Source organism: Nansenia antarctica (genome assembly GCF_963989245.1).
Source record: "Nansenia antarctica genome assembly, chromosome: 1".
Taxonomy (NCBI): Eukaryota; Metazoa; Chordata; class Actinopteri; order Argentiniformes; family Microstomatidae; genus Nansenia; species Nansenia antarctica.
Window position 1 is genome coordinate 69102096 of NC_137674.1, and position 22947 is coordinate 69125042.

At 46.8% G+C, this 22947-nt stretch overlaps 1 protein-coding gene across 1 annotated transcript in view; it reads left to right on the plus strand.

Annotated features, from left to right (window-relative positions):
• The first annotated feature begins 822 nt into the window (after positions 1 to 822).
• afdna (afadin, adherens junction formation factor a) overlaps positions 823 to 22947 on the plus strand; it is a 137757-nt gene continuing 115632 nt past the window's right edge. The window contains exon 1 of the mRNA XM_080550066.1: positions 823 to 982. Within this exon, the coding sequence (XP_080406192.1) occupies positions 881 to 982 (102 nt within the window). The 5' untranslated portion in view covers positions 823 to 880. The remainder of the gene's footprint in view (positions 983 to 22947) is intronic.

Consider the following 22947-nt stretch of genomic DNA (forward strand, 5'->3'; position numbering starts at 1 on the left):
ATCTATGACATCACGGTCACATGTTCATCTGCAGTATGGGCACTGGCCTGTCAGGGGAGGCTGGCCGAGGTAGGCATTAGCATGTCCTCCGATTTCTACCTCCACCAGCCTCCCCTGGTACCAGTGACACTTGCATTGTAGTAGTTAGGTCTATCTGTCTCAGTGGGTGTGGTCTCAGGGTGTTGTCACCTCTATGTGGGTGTGGTCTCAGGGTAATGACATCGCCATGTGGGTATGACATTTGACACCAGCTGACTAAGGTCTGTTCTGGGGACAAGGACGGAAACTTCCCTGTGTGGTTATGACAGAATAAACGAATAAAGGTTATGTTGGTTACAGGACAGTAATATTTCACTCCAAGATAATTTAATAAGGAATGTTTAAGGAATTTAACACAGAAAATGTGACTGTTGGAGGTGGGAAATTCTTTATTTAAAACAAGGCAGCGCTGAACCTCTCAGGGGCTAGTCTATTCAGGAAATGGCTGCAGATTAAATGTATGCGCTTAAAAATCTCTCTGGACAATCATGAGCTGAATGTGTATGCGTCGACAGACTGGAGCCGAAACAGTTAACACAGGAAACAGGCACAGGCGCGTTCCCGCTGGATTGTAAGGGTCGTGGACGCGCGCCGAGACAGCCCATTATCCGTTTCAGGAGGGAACGGAGGGAGGCGCGACAGACGCGACGCGTAGAAAACAGGAGCGGTCGGTGCTTACACCCGGTGACTGTGAACCAAGACTGTTTTCGAGCCCAGGTATTCGGGTACATTTGTTTTAGTCGAGAGGTTGTTGGATTTTATTTTATTTTCTATTATCGCGGACAAGGGGAGGATTTTCTCCGGTAGAGAGAGAGAGAGAGCACCGTTCCCGGGATCCACCATGTCGGGCAGCAGGGAGGAGGAGCGGCGGAAACTGGCCGACATCATCAACCACTGGAACGCCAACCGGCTCGACCTGTTCGAGATCAGCCAGCCGACCGAGGTGAGTCCGGGGACTGGACCCGGGGTAGGAGGCCGGAGACCGGACCCGGTGTAGTAGGCCTCGTCGGTCACCGAGAACTCCCCACACGGCCGGGGGGGGGGGGGGGAGCGGGGGGCGCATCGCACTCTGGTCGGTGCTCTGTCTGTCTAATGTGGATAATGCATGTCTGTATGTCTGTCCAGCAAGCGCGTTTGTTTGTTCGCAAATACCTGTGGAGCTGCTGTCGTCAAACTGCGCAAAGCATATGCGAGAAATGTCACAACACAACAACAGCTCTGGAGAACTGCACCACACTCCGCGGTGGACATTGAAACTAGCAAGCTGGAAACCTGTGTCGGCTGCTGACTAGACCGGGTCTTCTGTGTCCGGCACCGTGGTGGGGGGGGGGCTGCTGACTAAAACCAGGTCTAGACCGGGTCTTCTGTGTCCGGCACCGTGGTGGGGGGGCTGCTGACTAGACTAGGTCTAGACCGGGTCTTCCCTGTGGCTAACCTCGGTGAGGCAAGTGCATGCAATGGCTGACACGACAAGCTGAATGCAATTATATGATGATGCACCAGAGAAGACCCTAGGCTAGGCTAACGCTACTGGCCGAGGCACCTTGTCTATGATGGTATATGGCAGTCTGTCTCACGCGCCTGTCTCGTTCGAAGTCACGTCTACGGGATGCAGGCAGGATGCCGAACTGGAACGCAGTAGACGGGAATTCGAACGACAGGCGCGTGAGGTTTTGCCTGATACAAGGTGATTCAAGTAGCTCGTGCAAACCCGGGAATGCCGTTGACATGTCTCTAAAGTCACAACAACACGGTCATCTCTGGACATTTACCTCACGTGTGAACGGCGAAACTCACAGGTGGACCGGGGTTGGGATTCTATGTCATTTACAGGGAACTATGTGTGAAAGGGGGCTTATGTGGTGTCTGTCTACACTGAGCTAGCCTCCTGGTTAGCATGCTACTAGGCTAGCTGCGTCTCTCCCGTCCCTCGTCGGCCTCCTAGTCCTAATCCTCCTCCCTGGCTGGGTCTAGACCTCGTCCTCCATGACTGGGTCTAGACCTCCTCCCTGACTGGGTCTAGACCTCCTCCCTGACTGGGTCTAGACCTCCTCCCTGACTGGGTCTAGTCCTCGTCCTCCATGACTGGTTCTAGACCTCCTCCCTGACTGGGTCTAGTCCTCGTCCTCCCTGACTGGGTCTAGTCCTCGTCCTCCATGACTGGGTCTAGTCCTCGTCCTCCATGACTGGGTCTAGTCCTCGTCCTCCATGACTGGGTCTAGACCTCGTCCTCCCTGACTGGGTCTAGACCTCCTCCCTGGCTGGGTCTAGTCCTCCTCCATGACTGGGTCTAGTCCTCCTCCCTGACTGGGTCTAGACCTGAGGTTCACACGGGGATGGACTCTGACTGTGAGCTGGTCCAAGGAAGGTCAACTAGTAGATGACTGTTTCAGCACCGTGTAGCTAAGGGACAGCGGACCGGGTTAGGGTTAGCCAGCTATCTACCGGGGATGTTGATGGTCACGTCTCATGACTAAGCTGATCAGGACTGTGTCGGGTGTTAGCCAGCTGATCAGGGCTGTGTCTGGGGTTAGCTAGCTGCTGATCAGGGCTGTGTCGGGGGTTAGCTAGCTGCTGATCAGGGCTGTGTCGGGGGTTAGCTAGCTGATCAGGGCTGTGTCGGAGGTTAGCTAGCTGATCAGGGCTGTGTCGGGGGTTAGGGCTGTGTCGGGGGGGTTAGCAGGACTGGTCAGGGCTGTGTCGGGGGGTAGGGTTAGGGTCAGGGCTGTCTCGGGGGGGTTAGCAGGACTGGTCAGGGGTGTGTCGGGGGTTAGCTAGCTGCTGATCAGGGCTGTGTCGGGGATCAGCAGCAGGGCTCTCGGGGGTTAGGGCTGTGTTGGGGGTTAATTGGGCTGTGTTGGAGGGTAGGGTTAGGGTCAGCGCTATGTCGGGGGTTAGCAGGGCTGTGTCGGGGAGCGCTGAGCTGAGCTGTGACGTTTCACCGGCCAATCAGGTAGCGCTTTTCTGAATATTCATGAACCTTCCCCAAGCACCCTAGATTTCGGAAATTCGCTGTCGGGGGTTATCTAGCTGCTGCTAGTAGTGGCAACCTCACCGACCAGAACCACTCAGTTCCTTATCAGTGTAATGCAAAGCACTTAGTTATATTACTCTAAACTCTAAGCCAAAGGTTGTATACAATCACAATGCGATTAACAACAGCTCAATAAAAAGCAATTCCATTTCAATGGTCTCTGAGAGCAGTCAGGTGGCAACACCAACACCAGGACTACTAACACCTAACTAACCAACTCCAGGGCTGTGCGCCTAAACACATTGTTCACTGCAGTCGGCAAAGTCAGAAAATACTCAAGCAGACCAGCAAATAAGATAAGATAAGGTCTGGTTAAACCACTCAAAGGTGACATAACTACAACCACGTGTGGTGTTGAACACCACAACCAAGACGTGCGCAGAGGTGAGACATGGAGACATTGGGGGAAATCTCTTCTGCGTTTTGACTCTTTGAGTACCGGTAAGTGTCTTCTTGCGCAGTTTGTCTGTAGATGTCCGACGTGCATCTATCATCGTGCCGTAATGGTTGTTGTGTCCTCACCGTTTGGTGGTTTTCTCATTTAGGTTGATGGACTGCCTCCTGTCTGTATGTCTGACTTCACCACCTGTCTGTGTGTCTGACTTCACCACCTGCTGTGGGCAGCGTGTTTTTAGGCGCGCAGGAGCAACGACCCCCACCTTCCCCCTAGGGATGGGACGATTATCGTGATTATCGTTAATCGCGATAAAAACACACGCGATAACTTTATCGTGGAGAATTTTAATTAGTTGAATAATCGTCATAATCGTATGTTATAAATACATAGTAATATAATTTTGATTTCTCACATGAGCCGCGCGCGAATATCCTCACAGAAATTTGTCTCGCGGGATTGTTCAGCCTGCACGTGACTGTCAAGTCAGCGTTGTCAGTCAGTCACTAGTATGCTAGCATACACCATGGCTGCATCGGCCCCGTGTCCATTGTATCCTCCGAATAAAAAAGTGAAATCTGATGTGTGGAAGTACTTTGGCTTCACAAGTCAAGAACGCCAGGATGAAGAGCCAACATGCCGAACTTGCCGGAGGAAAGTGTCTGCCCCGAGGGCAAACACGTCCAATTTGCATGTGCACCTCCGTGACCGTCACCCTGCGTTGTACTCTGAACTCCAGGTAAAATGAGCCTGGCTTTACTAGTTAGTTAACATGTGACTGTGACATTCATCTGAATGCTCGTTAGCAACATGAATCATGATGCACTGATAGGGCTTACACACCGGCAGTTCCGAACGCGGGCTCATTCGCCAGACACGCGAACGCGAACCGGCGTTCGGAACTGCCGGTGTGAAAGCCCTATGTGTGAACGTGCAGGCTATCCTACTGTATACATGCCCAGCTCATGTCACGAAAGTGTCCTTATCTAGCTCTCAAATGGATTGAAATGAATGGATACGGATAGACTACGGGTGTGTGTGGCCACGGCATCCTATCCAGTCAAAAATAATTTTCAATGTCATAGAATTCGTTAGAATAGTCTCCGTGAAAAACAAATCATACAGTGAATTAACATTAAGTAGACAGAGCATCTTTGATTACAGCTTGTGCAAAAGTGAACAAAATAATGACATGGTTGAAGTAATGAATTAAAAGTATATAATAGAAGTAATGAATTATGAATGAATGAATGAATGAATGGTCTTTATTGTCATTGATATAAAAATACAACAAAATATGAGTTAAAGTGATTACAGTGTGTTTTATTGGCATTCTAAAGTTTTTTTTTATTTTTTTTTAATTTTTTTTTTTAAATTTTTTTTTTATTCTCGCGATAATATCGTGGATCGCGATTATTTTGCCCACGATAATCGTGACATGACATTTTCTAATCGTCCCACCCCTACTTCCCCCACAGTCTCCGGGAATTAGCTACAGGGGGGGTTGGAAGGACGGGGAGACGGGGGTCCTGAGCCGATTAGTTCCGGTTGCAGGGTTTGTGGATGCACACTCACAAGCAGCACACACAGAGAGACCCGTATGTAGACTATTATGACTATTCTCCTATGTAGAGTCTATGACGAATCTTCAATATTTGTTTTGGTTAAACAAGTTGGTCATGGTGCACATGACCACAAGTGTAGCAAGGGTGGTTTGGCGACCTGTAGACCCAGGTTCGATCCCCAGTCAGATTGTGCACGAGTGCCACACCCACCCATCCCTGTATGTCACATTTCAGACCCCCACCCCTCCCCAAGTCCTGCAAAAACAGCTCTACCTGTATCACCCAAGGTCGCGGTAGCAGACAGTGAACAAAAGTTATTTGGCCGGATTAGAGGCGCTGGACTGGAGGTGCATAGCTGACGGTCTAATCGTGTTAGGAGCCTCCACTTCAAAGGCCAGGGAGGCCGTTCTCGTGCGGGGAGGACGTCCCTCTGTGCCAGCTCCATGTCAGCTCCGTGGTCCTCATTACCGTAACGTCGGCCTTCTGATGCGGAAGACGGCGCGACGTGTTTGGGGCCGTGTGCGTGTGATAAGGGCTCCTTAGGCTGGAGACGTTTTCTTTTCTGTTTATTTTTTTTATTTATTTTTTTGAAACATTTGACTTGATGCTCGTTGGGACTTAATGACATGGTTTTCTGGTGTCCTGCGGTTGTTTCAGGGCTTACTGGTCATTGAAACGCTCTTTCAGCTCTCTGACTCGCTCTAGAGGAATCTCTCCTCCCCGCATGACATCACCAGCAGGATAACAGCTACTTTAACTGTGTTTGTTGTTGTGAGTTTGTTTGTTTTAGAATGGATGTGTCGCTAAGGAGAGAATACTTTTCCCATGTCTAAACCTGGCTTTTGTAGTGGAGGAGAGAAGAATCTTTGTGAACCTTAATTGGCCTAATGATTAATTGTTTTGTTACTGCAGACCAAAGTCTCTCTCTTCTCCTCCCCTCTCCTCCGCTCTCCTCTTCCTCTTCCTCTCCTCTCCTCTCAGTCAGCATCACAGTTCTGACCAGGGGAGGCCGGTGGAGGTAGAAATTGGAGGATGGAGGGGGGGGGGGGTCTCATGTCAAACACGTTCTGTGTATTTACAGTCCATGCCATGCATTACAATGAGCCCGGCCTCCAATATCTCCCTCCACCGGCCTCCACTGGTCTTAAGGATTTAGATTTGAAAACAAGCCCAACAGCATTTTTCTCTCCAGTTGTGTGTGTGTGTGTGTGTGTGTGTATTGATCCTCGTTAACGGTAGGGGCTGGAAAGAGAGGGGGAGTCTGACGGCCTCAGATCAGTCGTTGGCAGAATCAGAAACGTTGAGGAAGTGGTGGGAAAGCAGCTCTGGTTCTGTTTGTCCTGTTAGTGTTTCCATCCCCTCACCGGGGGCCTGTGATTGGCTGATTGACGCCCGGTGGATGAGGTCGTCCTATCAGAGTGACTGCGGGACGGCTGCAGGAAGTCTGATAGTGTGTGTGTGTGACCACCTGGGGAGAGATTGTGTGTGTGTGTGTGTTTACCAGCATGTGTGTGCGTGTGCGTGTGCGTGTGTGTGTGTGTGTGTGTGTGTGTGCGTGCCAGGGTGTGAGTGGTGCCAGGCAGGGCGGTGGGTCGTTCTGACCCCAGATGAACCCACTTTTGTGTGAGAAGCAAAATAAAGCCGGACTGCTGATTCAGAGAGTTTTCTTTGTTTGTTTTGGAAACGGGACTCAGAGCAGTGTTAGTCTGACTGACTGGTCTCAGAGCAGTGTTATCAGTCTGCTGGTCTCAGAGCAGTGTTAGTCTGACTGGTCTCAGAGCAGTGTTATCAGTCTGACTGGTCTCAGAGCAATGTTATCCAGGGTTCCCACGGGTCCTTGAAATCCTTGAAAGTTTGTGAATTTGACCAAAAAAAAATCAAGGTCTTAAAAGTTTTTGAAAATAGACATGGGTCATTGAAAGTGCTCTCTCTCTCTAAAAAAAATAATATATACAGTACAGGCCAAAAGTTTGGACACACCTTCTCATTCAATGCGTTTCCTTTATTTTCATGACTATTTGGTACATTGTAGATTCTCACTGAAGGCATCAAAACTATGAATGAACACATAGGAATTATGTATTTAACAATAAAGTGTGAAATAACTCTAAATATGTCTTATATTTTAGATTCCTCAAAGTAGCCACCCTTTGCTTTTTTGTTGTTAATAAAATATATAATAATAATATTAAATATAATATGTGTTAATAATAATATGTTATTATATATAATATTATTATTATATATTTTATTAACAACAAAACATTTTTATTTTATTAACAACAAAAAAGCAAAGGGTGGCTACTTTGAGGAATCTAAAATATAAGACATATTTAGAGTTATTTCAGACTTTTTTGTTAAGTACATCATTCCACATGTGTTCATTCATAGTTTTGATGCCTTCAGTGAGAATCTACAATGTAAATAGTCATGAAAATAAAGGAAACACATTGAATGAGAAGGTGTGTCCAAACTTTTGGCCTGTATTGTATATTCAACAATGTTTTACTTAGCTCATCAACTAGTAAGTCTCTGTATTGCTTAACTTTACACATATTTCACAATATATTGTTTTGCTGTGCTGTGGTAGAGAAGGCAAGACACAATCTAGTGTTCACACATTCAAGCCTCTCTTTTTAATTGTGTCTGTGAGCGGATAGTTCCTATTATATAAATTCTAATCTAGATCTGTCTCAAACTATGCCGTGTTGGGTCCTTGAATTTGAGGGAATTGAGTCTTGAAAGTCCTTGAAAGGTGCTTGAATTTGATGTTTCAGAAGGTGTGGGAACCCTGGTTATCAGTCTGACTGGTCTCAGAGCAGTGTTAGTGTGACTGACTGGTCTCAGAGCAGTGTTATAGATTAGATTAGATTAGATTCACTTTATTGTTATTACATAGTACAAGACAATGCAACAAAATGAGTGTGGGTTAGGGTCTAACCAGAAGTGCAACAAATAGCAATTATATTGCTGTGATAAGTAACAGTATTTACTAGGGGTGCAACGGTTCAGTTGGCCCACGGTTTGGTATGAACCTCCGTTTTTGGGTCACAGGTTCGGTTTCGGTATTTATTTATTTTTAAATTATTTTTAAATGCTACTGTTTATTTACAAACTGTTACTCTACTTTATTTTGCTTATAGCCTACTTAGGGAACTTTAACATTTAGACACATTCCAGAATATGACTGGTATATTGTATAATATAAATATATATATAAACAAAAAACACTTTCAAATGTAAAGAAAATTACATAAACACTTTCAAATGTGACTTGTTGTTGATTGGAACTACAGATCATAAGCTTTCAAATGATGTGTCATACATTGAAATCCGAAAAAAGATGACGAAGTTAGAGTCATTTGAATGTTGTTAGACCTCAGGCACATATTGGGTTACACTGACTGTAATTGAAACCGGAAGCAAATGCTGCTAACAGCTGTATTTTAATAACATCACAACATGCTGATAGAACATCAACATGCTAAAAACACATAACTACACATAATTAGATGATCACACAGTCCTTGCTTTTGAACACGTCCTAAAACTTATATTTACAAGCCATGTATAGCCGTTAGCCTCCGGAAAACATTAACAATGAATCCATTCCACAAAGTATACATATAGCCGTTTCACGCGAGTGGTTTACGGTTTCACCAGCTGCGTCACAAAAAAAGTGCCTCTTAAGCTTGAGGACTAGTATATAATAGGAGAGGAAGAAATGAAAGTAAAAATGCACTTTAGCCATGTACCAGCTGAATCCCATATACCCATTATGCGCATTTCTGCGACACACGTTTCTGTTCACTGTTTTCGTTCCCTCATCGCTGTTTCAATACCAAAACCAGAATGAATGACCCCACAACGCAGATTTGTAGCAATCCAGGGCTTCCTCAAACTGTTGGCATGTTCTCAGCTCTGCTCGCCATGAACAAACATTTGAGCAAGAAGCAACTTGCGTTCCAGACCAACTCCACCTCCGACTTTGAATGAAACGCAGCATAAACCGAAAACCTCCACGGTTCACTAGTGTATTGAACCGTGGAACGCGAACCGTACCGTCCGTAATAAAACCGAGAACCGTTGCACCCCTAGTATTTACAGCAATCTATACAGTAAAGTGCAAATGGTATGATGTGCAATGTCATACCATGTCATACAATGGTGACTGGATGTATGTGCAGTGATATATATAAATTGAGATTATATACAATGTGCAATTGTACAGGCTATGATACATATGATACATATATGATAAATATGTTGTATATAGTGATAGTATACAAAAATACAGGCTGTGGGCTATGATACACAGGGATGGACTGACTGACTATTATCAATCTGACTGACTGACTGGTCTCAGAGCAGTGTTATCAGACTGACTGGTCTCAGAGCAGTGTTATCAGACTGACTGGTCCCAGAGCAGTGTTATCAGACTGACTGGTCCCAGAGCAGTGTTATCAGACTGACTGACTGGTCTCAGAGCAGTGTTATCAGACTGACTGGTCTCAGAGCAGTGTTATCAGTCTGACTGGTCTCAGAGCAGTGTTATCAGACTGACTGGTCTCAGAGCAGTGTTATCAGACTGACTGGTCCCAGAGCAGTGTTATCAGACTGACTGACTGGTCTCAGAGCAGTGTTATCAGACTGACTGGTCTCAGAGCAGTGTTATCAGTCTGACTGGTCTCAGAGCAGTGTTATCAGACTGACTGACTGGTCTCAGAGCAGTGTTATCAGACTGACTGGTCCCAGAACAGTGTTAGTCTGACTGACTGGTCTCAGAGCAGTGTTATCAGACTGACTGACTGGTCTCAGAGCAGTGTTATCAGACTGACTGGTCCCAGAGCAGTGTTATCAGTCTGACTGACTGGTCTCAGAGCAGTGTTAGTCTGTCTGACTGGTCCCAGGGGGTGTGTGTGTGCACGTTATAAGGCAGAGTGTGATGCAGGGTCAGGGCCGGGGTGAAGGAGGAGTGTGTTGGGTTGGGTGTGTCAACATAATGAATACACACACACACACACACACACACACACACACACCTCCAGTGTACCTGAGGTGACCCCCACCACTTCCACTGCCCGTCATCTGATACTATAATCCGGAGAGTGTTAATCTGACTATGGGCTTGGCTGGTCCCTCCATCCATCCCTCCTTCCATCCCTCCCTCCCTCCCTCCCTCCCTCCCTCCCTCCCTGTCTCCCTCCCTCCCTCCCTCTGTTCCTCTCCTCCTTACACGCCCCCCCCTCCCCTCTACAACTAGATGAAGCTGTCAATGTGTTCCATGTCACAGCTTGCGCGTGTGTGTGTGCGTGTGTGTGTGTGTGTGTGTGTGTGTGTGTGTGTGTGTGTGTGTGTAGTTCATCAAGAAGCAGGCCAAAGGTCACGACCACAGCTTGTCGCTTACTGACTCCAAATGGAATTATGAGCCATAAATCTCACGTTGACTCCCATCCTCCCTCCCTTCCTCTCTCTCTCTCACATCCCTCCCTCTCTCTCTCACATCCCTCCCTCTCTCACAGAATCCCCCTCCTCCCTCCCTCTCTGCTGGTACTGCTGTATGTTCAGTAGAGGAACAGAAGTGATTAGTTAACATTCCTGTGTGATGTCATGCTGCTGTGTCGTTGTGGGCTGGTCACATGTCATGATGACAGACGGTATTCAGATGAAAACACTGTTGGTATCTTTCTCTCTCTCTCTTTCAGTCTGTCATTCTCTCTGATTCTGACATCTCTGTCTCTCTCTCTCTCTCTCTCTCTCTCTCTCTCTCTCTCTCTCTCACTCTCTCTCTCAGTAGTCTATTGTTAAGGTGTTGGTAAGTGGATGTACTCATGTAGTGGATGCCCTGAACTCTTCTCCTCTTTCCTCCTGACCTCTCCTCCTCTCTTCCTCCATCCTCTAACCCTCCCCTGTTCTCTCCTCTCCTCCCCTCCCTCCCTCTCTCCTCTAACTCTGGTCTGCCTGTCACACCCCATCAATCCCCTGATGGTCACTCCAGCCCGTCTCCCTCCCCTGCTCATTTGCCGACACAGTGAACCCAGCTCCCTGATTGGCTTCTGCCTCCTGTCACTCAAAGGGGCTCGTCAGTGAGACACAGGATCAGAAGGGCATTGTGGACTGATGACTCATCTGTTGACTCTCTCTCTCACTTTCTCCCCCCCCCCACCTGGCCAGGGAGGGTACAGCAGGGTACGAGCAGGGTACAGGAGGGTATGAGCAGGATACACAAGGGTACGGGCAGGGTACAGCAGGGTACAGGAGGGTATGAGCATTGAGCAGGATACAGGAGGATACAGGAGGGTATGAGCAGGGTACAGGAGGGTATGAGCAGGATACACAAGGGTACATGAGGGTACAGCAGGGTACAGGAGGGTATGAGCAGGATACACAAGGGTACATGAGGGTACAGCAGGGTACAGGAGGGTATGAGCATTGAGCAGGATACATCAGGGTACAGGAGGGTATGGGCAGGATACAGGAGGGTACAGGGCAGTGATATCTATATGATATCTGCTATTGTCTGACTGCTTCTCATGTGGGAGAACGGCCTGATCGTGTTGCTGATAATCCACTAAGCTCAGAGTAACTCAATACTCTCCTCCTTCCCTCTCTCTCCCTCCCTCCTTCCCTCTCTCTCTCCCTTCCTCCTTCTCCCTCTCTCTCTCTCTCTCCCTCCCTCTTTCTCCCACCCTCTCTCTCCTTCCCTCCCTTCATCCCTCTCTCTCTCTCTCTCTCTCTCTCTCTCTCTCTCTCTCTCCCCACCCTCCCCCCTCTCTCTCTCTGGGCGGGTCTCTCCTCCTACTGGACTGATGTCTTCACACACGCTCTGTCTGCCAAGCTGACAGTTTATTGTCGTCAGCTTTCACATTTAGGAATGTGGCGTCTTGTTTTTGTTTAGCTGTGTGTGTGTGTGTCTGTGTGTGTCTGAGCCCTCGTCATTCCCTCCTTCTCTCTCCAGGCCTCCATTTGACCTTTGACCCTAACCCTCTAAGTATGTCTGTAGTCTGGACCTAAACCTCTTATAACAGCACCTCTTATAACTCACACACACCCCCCCACACCCCCCCTATACACAACCCCCTACACACCCCCCCCTACACACCCCCCCCTACACACCCCCCCCTACACACCCCCCCCTACACACACACCCCTACACACACACACACACACACACACACACACACACACACACACACAGGGCTGTGGTAGACAGGGATGGTTGGCAGGCTGAGCGATGGCGAAGAGACACCAAGCCATCACTTCCTGTTTCCTGCTGGTCGAGGAACAGAAGGATCAGACAGGAAGGAGAGAGAGGGAGAGAGGAAGAGAGGGAGGGACAGACAGACATCCTCTCCTCTGTCTGAACCAGAGCTACATTCAATCAACGCTGTAGAATAGTTTCTCTCTCTCTCTCTCTCCCTCTCCCTCCCTCTCTCCCTCTCCCCCCCCTCCCTCTTTAACCCTGCGAGGGTTTCCTAGCCTTCTCGAACCTCATGATCAGCTGACTCTCTAACGTCCAATCAGCTTAGTGTGTGTGGTTGACTCTCGGTAGGGCGAGCATCATGTATTTGATGCAAGCATGTTACATCATACGTGTGTGTGTGTGTGTGTGTGTGTGTGCCTCAGAGCTGTGCTCATTAAGCTAGATTTCCTAGATGAGTGGTCAGCGTGCAAACAGAAATACACTGTGTGTGTGTTCGTTCTGACCCCATGTTTGTTTTGGTCGTCTTTGTCCTCCCTGCTCTGCTTCCTGATTGGTCAGGAATAAAGCGCTATTGTGTCCCTGAGTGTGTGTGTATGTGTGTTTGTTGCCTTTAGATCGGGAATGTCGCCCCTCGGAACGCCACTCTGTGGAAGTTTGATGACATGCATCCTGTGTGTGTGTGTGTGTGTGTGTGTTAGGGATGCTCCGATTTATCGGCCACCGATTTAAATCGGCCGATTTCACTCCAAATGACTCGATCGGTGATCGGCAAAAATGGCCGATCGCAAAAACCGATTTTTTAATTTATTTTTATTTTATTTTTTTCCCCTGGGGAAGACAGATAACTGAACAGAAAACATAGGAGGACGTAACAGCATGTAAACCATGAAGGCCACGTTTATGATGTCTTTTATAATCAAAACTTTTGTCTAAAAAGCTAAAAATATGTAGGCTATCCAGTCAGTAGGCCTACAGTTATGTATTTAAAAAAAAATCGGTATCGGTTGATCTTGAGGAAAAAAATCGGTGATCGGTATCGGCCCCAAAAATCCAGATCGGAGCATCCCTAGTGTGTGTGTGCTGGTGTGTGTGTGTTCTGCAGGGTTGGTGGTTGACCTTTGACCTCCTCATGGACCTAGCCGCTGCTAGGCTAATTAATAAACGATTCATCTCACGTTTGTCTGCCACACACACACAACCACACACAACCACACACTCACACAACCACACACTCACACAACCACACACTCACACAACCACACACTCACACAACCACACACTCACACAACCACACACTCACACAACCACACACAACCACAACCACACACAACCACAACCACACACTCACACAACCACACACTCACACAACCACACACTCACACACTTACACAACCACACACTCACACACACACAACCACACATTCACACACACACAACCACACTCACAACTAGGGATGTCTTGATCCGATCCACGGTATCGGTATCTGTGCGATATTGGTCCAGAATGCTGGATCGCAGATCGCACATGAAAAAAAATAGGCTGCAATCTGCGTGCCCGATCTGGTGTGTCTCTCACGTGATGACAACAGTAGTAGTCAGTGGTCACGTGCATGACGGTTGGCTAGTAGCTACCTGTGTGTAATGAGTCTGACACCAGCTGGTGAAATCATAAAAACCATTTGCCTAAGTAATCTTTCAGGTTTTTACATATTCTGAAACTACAGATTGTAAGCTTTCAAATGATGCGTCATACATTGAAATCGAATAAAAATTTAAGACGAAGAAGAAGTATTTGAATGTTGGTACACCTCAAGAATGGGAATGCGACAAGAGAAAAGTGATCAAACCACAACAACAAACAGTGGTACATCGCTACGAACGTCTAACTGCGTTTTTTATAACATCACAAGTTCACAACATTCTGAGAGAACATGGACACGCTAAAAACACATAACTACCGGTACATATAATTAGATTAACACACTGTCCTTGCTTTTGAACACGTCCTAAAACTAGAGTATGTTTACAAGTCATTATCCCTTACCGGTAGCCTACGGCAAATGAGAACAGTGAATCCAATCCACAAATGTAGTGATCCTGTAGTGATCGTTAAACTGTTGTATATTATATCGAGTGGCTACTTTAAAACTTCAAGTTGCCTGTTATGAAAAAAAACGAAAACCAGATGTTGTTGACACAATAAGTTTCACTTTTTGACCCCTTCGATTCTGTGACTGGTTTATGGTCTCACCAGCAGCGTCACTAGGCTACACTTTAAAAAAGGGTGCTATAATTGCTTTGCCATTTGTAAGAGAAGATAAATAGAATAAAAACCTGAAGGCACTAAAACTAGAAATCAGACAGCATCTACAATGCTGAATGCTGCTAAATTGTTTTAACTTTAAACCAGTTGGTCACTGAGTACTGCAGAGTACTGTTTTTGTTGCTTGAATAAAGGCTGACAGTCTTTAATAGCCAACTGTTGTTGTGGACTATACTGGGGAAGTATTTGTTATTATTCATACAAAAAAAATAATATATATATATCGGATCGGTATCGCAGATACCTGAAGCCCAGGTATCGGTAGTGAAAGTGGGATCGGGACATCCCTACTCACAACCACACTCACACAACCACACACACACAACCACACACGCATATACACACAGTAAGTTAATAGTGACTGTAGGAAATACCTGAGTGTGATCCTGGACCTCTGACACAGGAAAGGCCAGGCTCTGACACACTGAGGGGGGCGGGGGGGAGGGGTGCTGCTGAGTCGACCCTCTGTTTGGTTTGGACAGGGGGAGATAAGCACAGCCATCCTGTGGGGAGGTGTGTGTGTTTGTGTGTGTGTGTGTGTGTGTGTGTGTGTGTGTGTGTGTGTGTGTGTGTGTGTGTGTGTGTGTGTGTGTGACAGGGAGACAGGCTGGAGATAACAGTGGAATGAGAGAGGACGGAAAAACTCCCTCCCCAATCCCTCTCACCCTCTCTTCCCCTCCTCTCTCCCTCTCTTCCTGTGCTCTCCTCTCTCTCTCTCTTCCTGTGCTCTCCTCTCTCTCTTGCCTTCCTCTCCTGCTCCTCTCCCTCTCTTCCTCTCCACCTCTCCTCTCCTCCTCTCCACACCCAGAGTCTGCAGCTGTTCCAAAGAATCCCTAACGTACATCTGCTGGACCTCTCCTCCCCTCTTCCTCTCCTCCTTCTCTCTCTCTCCCTCCTCTCCTCCCTCCTCCTCTTCTCCTCCCTCCTCCTCTCCTCCTTCTCTCTACCTCTCCCTCCTCCCCATCTCTCCTCTCCTCTCCTCCCCTCCTCCTCTCCCTGTCCTCTTCCAGTTTGTGTTAGTGGTTCATTCCACCGCTGGGCCGGGTCTGACCCAATCTGACCCAGCACGGGGTGACTGTAGGAGGGGTAGGGAGGGGAGGGCAGGGGGGTCTGCTCTGGAGGTCATACACACACAGAGACACAAAGGCACACACACCCTACAGACACAAAGACACATTCTACACACAGTCACACACACACACACCCACACACACACACACACACACACACACACACACACACACACACACACACACTCACACACGGCTGCTCTGCTGCTCCACCCTCCATGTTTGTTGATCCTAGCCGTCTGTACGGACACTCCCCTCCCCCCTCCTCCCCCCCACACACATGTTTGTTGATGCTAGCTGTCCGGCCAGCTCCAGAAACATGCCTTCCAGACACTCCCCTCCCCTCTCCCCCTTCCCTCCCCTCTCCCCCTTCCCTCCCCTCTCCCCCTTCCCTCCCCTGCACACATGTTTTCTGTTCCCTTGTTGTACTGGCTGGGGGCTGGGGGCCATTTTTAATGTTGGGCCATACTGGGCTAGGTGCAGGCTAGGCTAGACTAGGCTATGCTAGGAGCAGGTTGGGTTGGACTGAGAGAGAGAGAGAGAGATAAATAACTGACCACTGACACAAACACAGCACAGATGCAGGGAGGGCCCAGATGTGTGTGTGTGGTCCAGCCAGAAGCTGTGTGTGTTTGGGGACCTTGGGTGGGAATGTGTGTGTGTGAGAGAATCCTGGGTGGAGGATGTGGTCACTCAGCTTCCAGACGTCTCCCCTCAGAAATACACCAACACACACACACACACTCTGTCATCTGACAGCAATGTCTTCCATATGAGTTCAGCGGTCTGGCTCGTGCATAGAGAGAGGGTGCGTGCATGTGTGTATGTCTGTCGTTGTGTGTGTGCGTGTGCGTGCGTGCGTATTATGCTTACCATAACCAAGTTCGCTTGCCATTGTTGCCAACTAAAGCACTTGATTACCGTTGATATGAATATACTATACTAGTCCAAAAGCACAGTATGGGAGAACTACAGCGCAGCGCACACTGTATTGCCGGCCTGAGTAAGCACAGTTGAAGTGAGGGAGTGACTTGATGTGCCACTGATGCGCACTGTGTAAACATCTCACAAAAGTGCTTTAGATAAGTAATCTAACTAAGTAAGTACGATAGTTAACTATGATTGTAAATGAAGTAGTATCCAGTTGTGGAATTATATTTAGTAGTAGCGATATTCAGGGTCTGGGGCAGTTCTTATGCGCTCTGCGTTGCGGGCACTCTCCCTGCTGATTGTGCGATGCAGGACAGCTGTCGGAGGAGATGTTGTGGGTGCTCTCTGCTCCGTAATGCGTCTATCACAAAATGTACATTTGATAAGTAAGTAAACTAGCTAAGTAAGTAATCTAGCTAACTATGATTGGAAACAAAGTAGTATCCAGTTGTGGAATTATATTCATTACTACTTTGGCTGATGTGATGTGGGTTAACTAGCCAACTCCTTAACATCAGCGGAGCGAACCAAAATTACAAAGTGAGAAACTACTCGCTGTGAACTTGTTCCATGTGAAAACGTCTTGCATCAGTCATACGTATCTCTTTACATGCCGGACCAGGCAATGTTCAGGCTTCTGTTCACACCTAAGCTTTCCCTGTAAATTCCATGGAATTATACAAGGTCCTGACCAGGGGAAATGCCTGTTGAATTTCCCTGATCAGTTGCGTTCACACATACACCATACCAGGTAAATTCCATGGAATCTACTGGGAAGGCTCGTATGTGTGAAAGGGGTAGACTGTCCAGGTTAGGTTGAGGAGGTGCTGTGTATTTGTCTTGTTGGCTGTTTTAGTTCCTCCTGAACACCTGTAACCTGAGAAGGGGGCGGAGCCGGCCCACTGGGCCGAGCTCCATGGTTACGCTCCATCTGCCTGTTGTTGCCATGGACACAGTGACGGGAGCTCCTCGGAGCCAGGTCTGCGACCACACACACACGCACACACACACGTTCTACAATTATTGGAGTGAGGGACACAGCCATGACCTCAACCTCACACTGCAGGTTACATCTCTGGGATAATGTGTGTGTGTGTGTGTGTGTGTGTGTGTAGTGTGTGTCAGCACTATTGGGTTCTCCTTGGCACCAAAGTCACCTCACGGCGTAGAGAAGTGGACACGTGCCACTACATAATTCAGTGGTTGGTTCCCTGTGTGTGTACGGTTGCTGTGTGTGTGTGTGTGTGTGTGTGTGTGTGTGTGTGAGAGAGAGCCTCTACATGCCATGCATGCCTGTGTGTGTTTGCATTTCTATTCTCCACACTGGAGGACCTTCAGAAACTCACAGTAAGGTCACACACACACACACACACACACACACACACAGACACAGGGGCTGAGACACGCGTGTGTGTGTGTGTGTGTGTCAGTCAACCTCAGCAGCATATCTGTTACGCAACCCCACAAGACTGACGTGTTGTTGTATAACAAACCTCTCCTCCTCTCCTCCTCTCCCCTCCTCCTCCTGTCCTCCTCTCCCCTTCTCCTCCTGTCCTCCTCTCCCCTTCTCCTCCTGTCCTCCTCCCCTCCTCTCCTCCTCTCTTCTCCTCCTCTTCCCCTCTCCTCTCTTCTCCTCCTCTCCCCCTCTCCTTGTCCTTGGGCAAGACACTGAACCCCAAATTGCTCCCAATGAGCGGGCCGGAACCTTGCATCGTAACTTGCCGCGATTGGTGTGTGAATGTGTGTGTGAATGTGTGTGTGACTCGGTGAATGAGAGGCCATTGTAAAGAGCTTTGGAATAAGGCGCTATATAAGTCAGCCCATTTATCCTCTTCTCCCCCCCCCCTCCTGTCATGTGTAGCTGTAACTGGTCCAGCCAGCAGCATAAGAGTTGCCAGGGAGGAAATTGAGTTACACAAGTGGAGGCTTCCCTTCACACCAGGGCTCTACGCTAACCTTTTTCACTAGGAGCACATGTGCTCCTAAATGAAAAATGTTAGGGGCACACAAAGAAATTTAGGAGCACAGTGAAAAATGTAATTATAACACATTTTTATTAGTGATTTTGCCATTTTTGCAACAAAATCACACATTGGCCCATGCCTACAGCCCTACTAGATGCAGAGTTGATGGCATTGTATTATGGTAACTAGCTGTGTCAAGTTCTCCTGGTTAGCAGCATGTTCATTCATTCATCCATGTCATGCCTGTCAGCTAGCAGCCCAGCCAGGCTTTAGGGCTAGGTCTGTCAGCTAGCAGCCCAGCCAGGCCATGCAGAGGTCTGTCTCCATGCTGCCCACCTCCCTGCTGCTGGGTCAGGCTACATCAGTCACACACGGTGGCCAGACAACTCCACATCTAGGGGTATTAAACTACCCCACATCCAGATGACCAGTCCCCAGCCCCATGCTGCCCGGGGTGGTGACATGTGGAGGTGGCCAGCCCAGCACGGTGCCTCTGCGGCGGCTAGCTGTTAGCACACCATCATCCCCGGGGGTCCCACCTCTCTGCCACACTCAAGTACAACATGTTGCATTTTCATGCCATTAGGCAACTTGCTTCCTAGGGTTTCCTAGGATTAGAGATGCATTTGGACTTCTGGAGTACCTCCACTACTTTCAATGGGTTCTGAAGGTCTGAGAGCTTTCTACTTTCTACCCTTAGTAGTTAACCCTGGTTGTAACCTTGGGTTCAAATCTGGAGTGTGTGGGACCAAATCTGTAGATGTGGTGAGCTAATGAAGCTAATGAAGCTTGAGATGAGAAAAGGGCGCTTGTCTCTTTAAGGCCCAAAAGGGAGTTAGCGATTAGCGATGTTAGCTTAGCGCCAGTTTAACAGAAGTAACTTCACTTTTAACATGACTTCCCGTGGTCGTAGCGGGCTGGCTGACGGCTTAAAATGTGGCCACACGGTTCGCGCAGATTTATTTTTAGAATAAAAAAAAAAAAAAAAAAATATATATATAAAAATATCTGTACTCGCGCGTGTGCTCGTGAATTTATTTCTCTAGTCGCACAGATGTATTTTTAGTCGCAAATGCGAGTGAAATGGTCGCACTGTAGAGCCCTGCTTCACACACATGCATGCACGCACACACGCAGACACTAGGGGTGTAACGATACATCGATTCACATCGATGCATCGATTCATTGACTAACGATCTGATTACATCGATGCAATGTAAAAATATCGATCTATATCGTCATCTTAAAGATACACCTTTATTTTGAAATGGCACATTCTGCGTGACTGTCACCATTTCCGTGCAGCGCGCGACTAGCAGCGGCAAATTACAAAGTCAAAGAGCGCTGCACACTGTGTGTTCTGCATTTTGTGACTGCGGCGGAGAACAGCGAAGCGGTTTTAGCTGCGACTGCCAAGCCCGCCCACGGCCGACTGTGATTGGTCAATGCTCTAGTCTAGCCGACTGTGATTGGTCAATGCTCTGGTCTGTAACAAAGCATCTGTCTTATGAATGGGCAAAGGCTGCAGGTTGGACCTTACTTACTTTACTCCGGTTTGCTTGTCCAATTTCATTGGATAAACCTGAACAAAATTCCTATTGATAAAATCTACAGGTAAATCATTACTCCCGTAATCAGTGATCTAACATGACTGTCCAAGCATAGCCTTACCTTTCACCAATCAACACATCATATCAGATCAGTGCTTCCTAGAGGAAGTGTGATGGATGGCCCTATATTAAAAATTATCCTGACCTGCGTTCAGAGCGTAGTGTTTGTCCTGAACATGTTGATCAGTTAGTTTTTTTGAAGAAAAACCTCCCAAAGAAGAACACTGGAGGATATACTTATTATATAACACTGGAGGATATACTTAACTTATTTTGGTTAAGAAGAATGTATATAAGATGTACTGCACTGTACTGCATTTGCACTTATTATTTATTATTATTTTATTATTATTTATTATTATTGCACAAATATACTGTAGGTTTGTGAGACTAGTGAATGGGTCTATTTTTCTTTTTGTAACAGAAGAATACTGTATAATACAATATGATTTAAATGCTGGATACCTGGAAGAGCTCACAAATAAAATGGTCAAATAATATTCTAGTTGTTTTTGTGAGTGGATAATTGTGTTAGATTGGCATATGATATCGCGTCATATCGATCTTGAATCGAATCGAATCGAAATCGTATCGTGACTGACATTGTGATATCGTCAAACATTGTATCGTCATACAAACAAATCGATATAATATCGTATCGTGATGAAGCTGGTGATTTACACCCCTAGCAGACACACACACAAATGGAGTCTTCCCTTCACTCACACACACACACACACACACACACACACACACACACACGTGCACACACACAAATGGAGGCTTCCCTTCACACACACACACACACACACACACACACACGCACACACATGCACACACATAAATGGAGGCTTGCCTTCACACACACACACACACACACACACACACACACACACACACACACACACACACACACACTGTGGCAACCCTCTCACTTGACTGGAGTAAATGTACACACACTGAGCTAGAGAGATGAGGAGACGGAGGTCACTTTTAGGCGCATCGCCGCATTTATTCCTAACTTAAAGGGAACCCTGATTATTAAGACATGTAGGCCTTAATATGCTCTAATTGCCATCTCCTACTAAAATATGTTGGTAGAAAGACATGAAATATGTTCATTATGTTAAAAATCCTCAATCTGTAATACATATTTTTACCCATATAGGTCGCCATATTACTGCAGTCGCGCAGTAGTGACATCAGATGGTTGCAACTTTTATTGCTGGTATCTTTCCTGACCTAACCCTAACCCTAGTGCAGGGGTCGGCAACCCGCGTCTCCGGAGCCGCATGCGGCTCTTTTGCCCATCTTCAGTGGCTCCCTGTGGCTTTGACCACAAATGGAAATTAACAACGATTATTTATTTTTTACGTTGCCGCGGTCTCTCTCCTTGAACTACAACTCCCTGCTTACGCTGTTGTACGAGGGCCAATAGGATTCGGATATGTTGGCACATGACTAGTATTATACATTTTGAATGGACCCAACATGAGACTGGATGTGACAGGTTTTTTTCAAGAGTAGACCTATATCCACAGGGATTGACGAAGTACTGCGGCAGGCAAAGCAAGAAACTATCCACATTGTCTACAACTTTGTGGCTAGATTTATATAGACATTGGCGACGCACATTGATGAACGGGAGCTTCCCGGTGAGCGCTATTTGCCTACTTTTAAATGCAAAAAGCGGCTTGTCTTGAGCTCAAACCGTTTCCGAATGATGAACTTCTAAAGAAGGTATGATATTTGGGAGCGCCGGCGTTCCTGTGGGTCTGAGAGGGTTTAACTTAAAATAGTGAAAAGAGGACGAGGGAGGCTAGTTTTCATTTGGTACTGTAGTCTACAGTCTGTAGATTTGTCTATTTTTTGGCTGACGATCTCACTTCCTCCGGATGAAATTACAAACGTGTCCATATTTTTTCTCAGGCTAGTATAGCCAGATAAAAGTATCAACCCACCTGTTAAAAGGCACCAGAATACACGAAATTGCATCTACTCTGTTTAAAAAATGTTTTGGGGGAACCCCCCAGACCCCCTTTACGCTAAAAACACTTTAAAAAAAAAAACACAAGAAGGGAAGGAGCTGGTTTACATAAATAAAGGCTATGTACACTATCCACTATACTATACTGTACAGATAGACGACTAAGGAGGGATATGATTAAACACAAACACTTCTATCAATGTCTTTTTTCCATTAACTATTGTCTTTTTAAATGTTTTATCTATTTACTTCTTATATTTGCTTTCATTCATTGTAATTGTTATTTTCTTATGCTCCTCTTGCTGTATTTTTAAATAATGCATGTAAAGCACTTTGAATTGCCCCTGTTGTATGAAATGTGCTATACAAATAAACTTGCCTTGCCTTGCCTATCCTAGTGTTTCACTTTTGTAAAGCACAATACGTTTGCATTCGGTTGTATGCATATGTGCTAAGGCTTATGTATTTGTAGCCTACTTAGTAATTTTGATAGTATGCTAATATAGCTTATATAGACACTTACAGCATGTGTTGCCTTCATCAGTGGTGCCGGCAGCCGGAATCCTGTACGCAATCCTGTACAATTTTCTTTAAAGGATTTTTTTTTCTGTAATAAACGTGCTTAATAAACTCTTTCACGTTGCCTTCAGCCAATCACCCAACCCGTTAGTTTGAAACATTACATAAAGGCCAATGATTGGTGTTTACCTCACTGTCACTACTGTAAATACATTTGATTTGATTTGATTTGACTTGACTTGTCACTCATTTGATCTTGATTTCTGGCGCTCAAATTATTTTCAACTAGCTCAACTAGCTTCCTAATT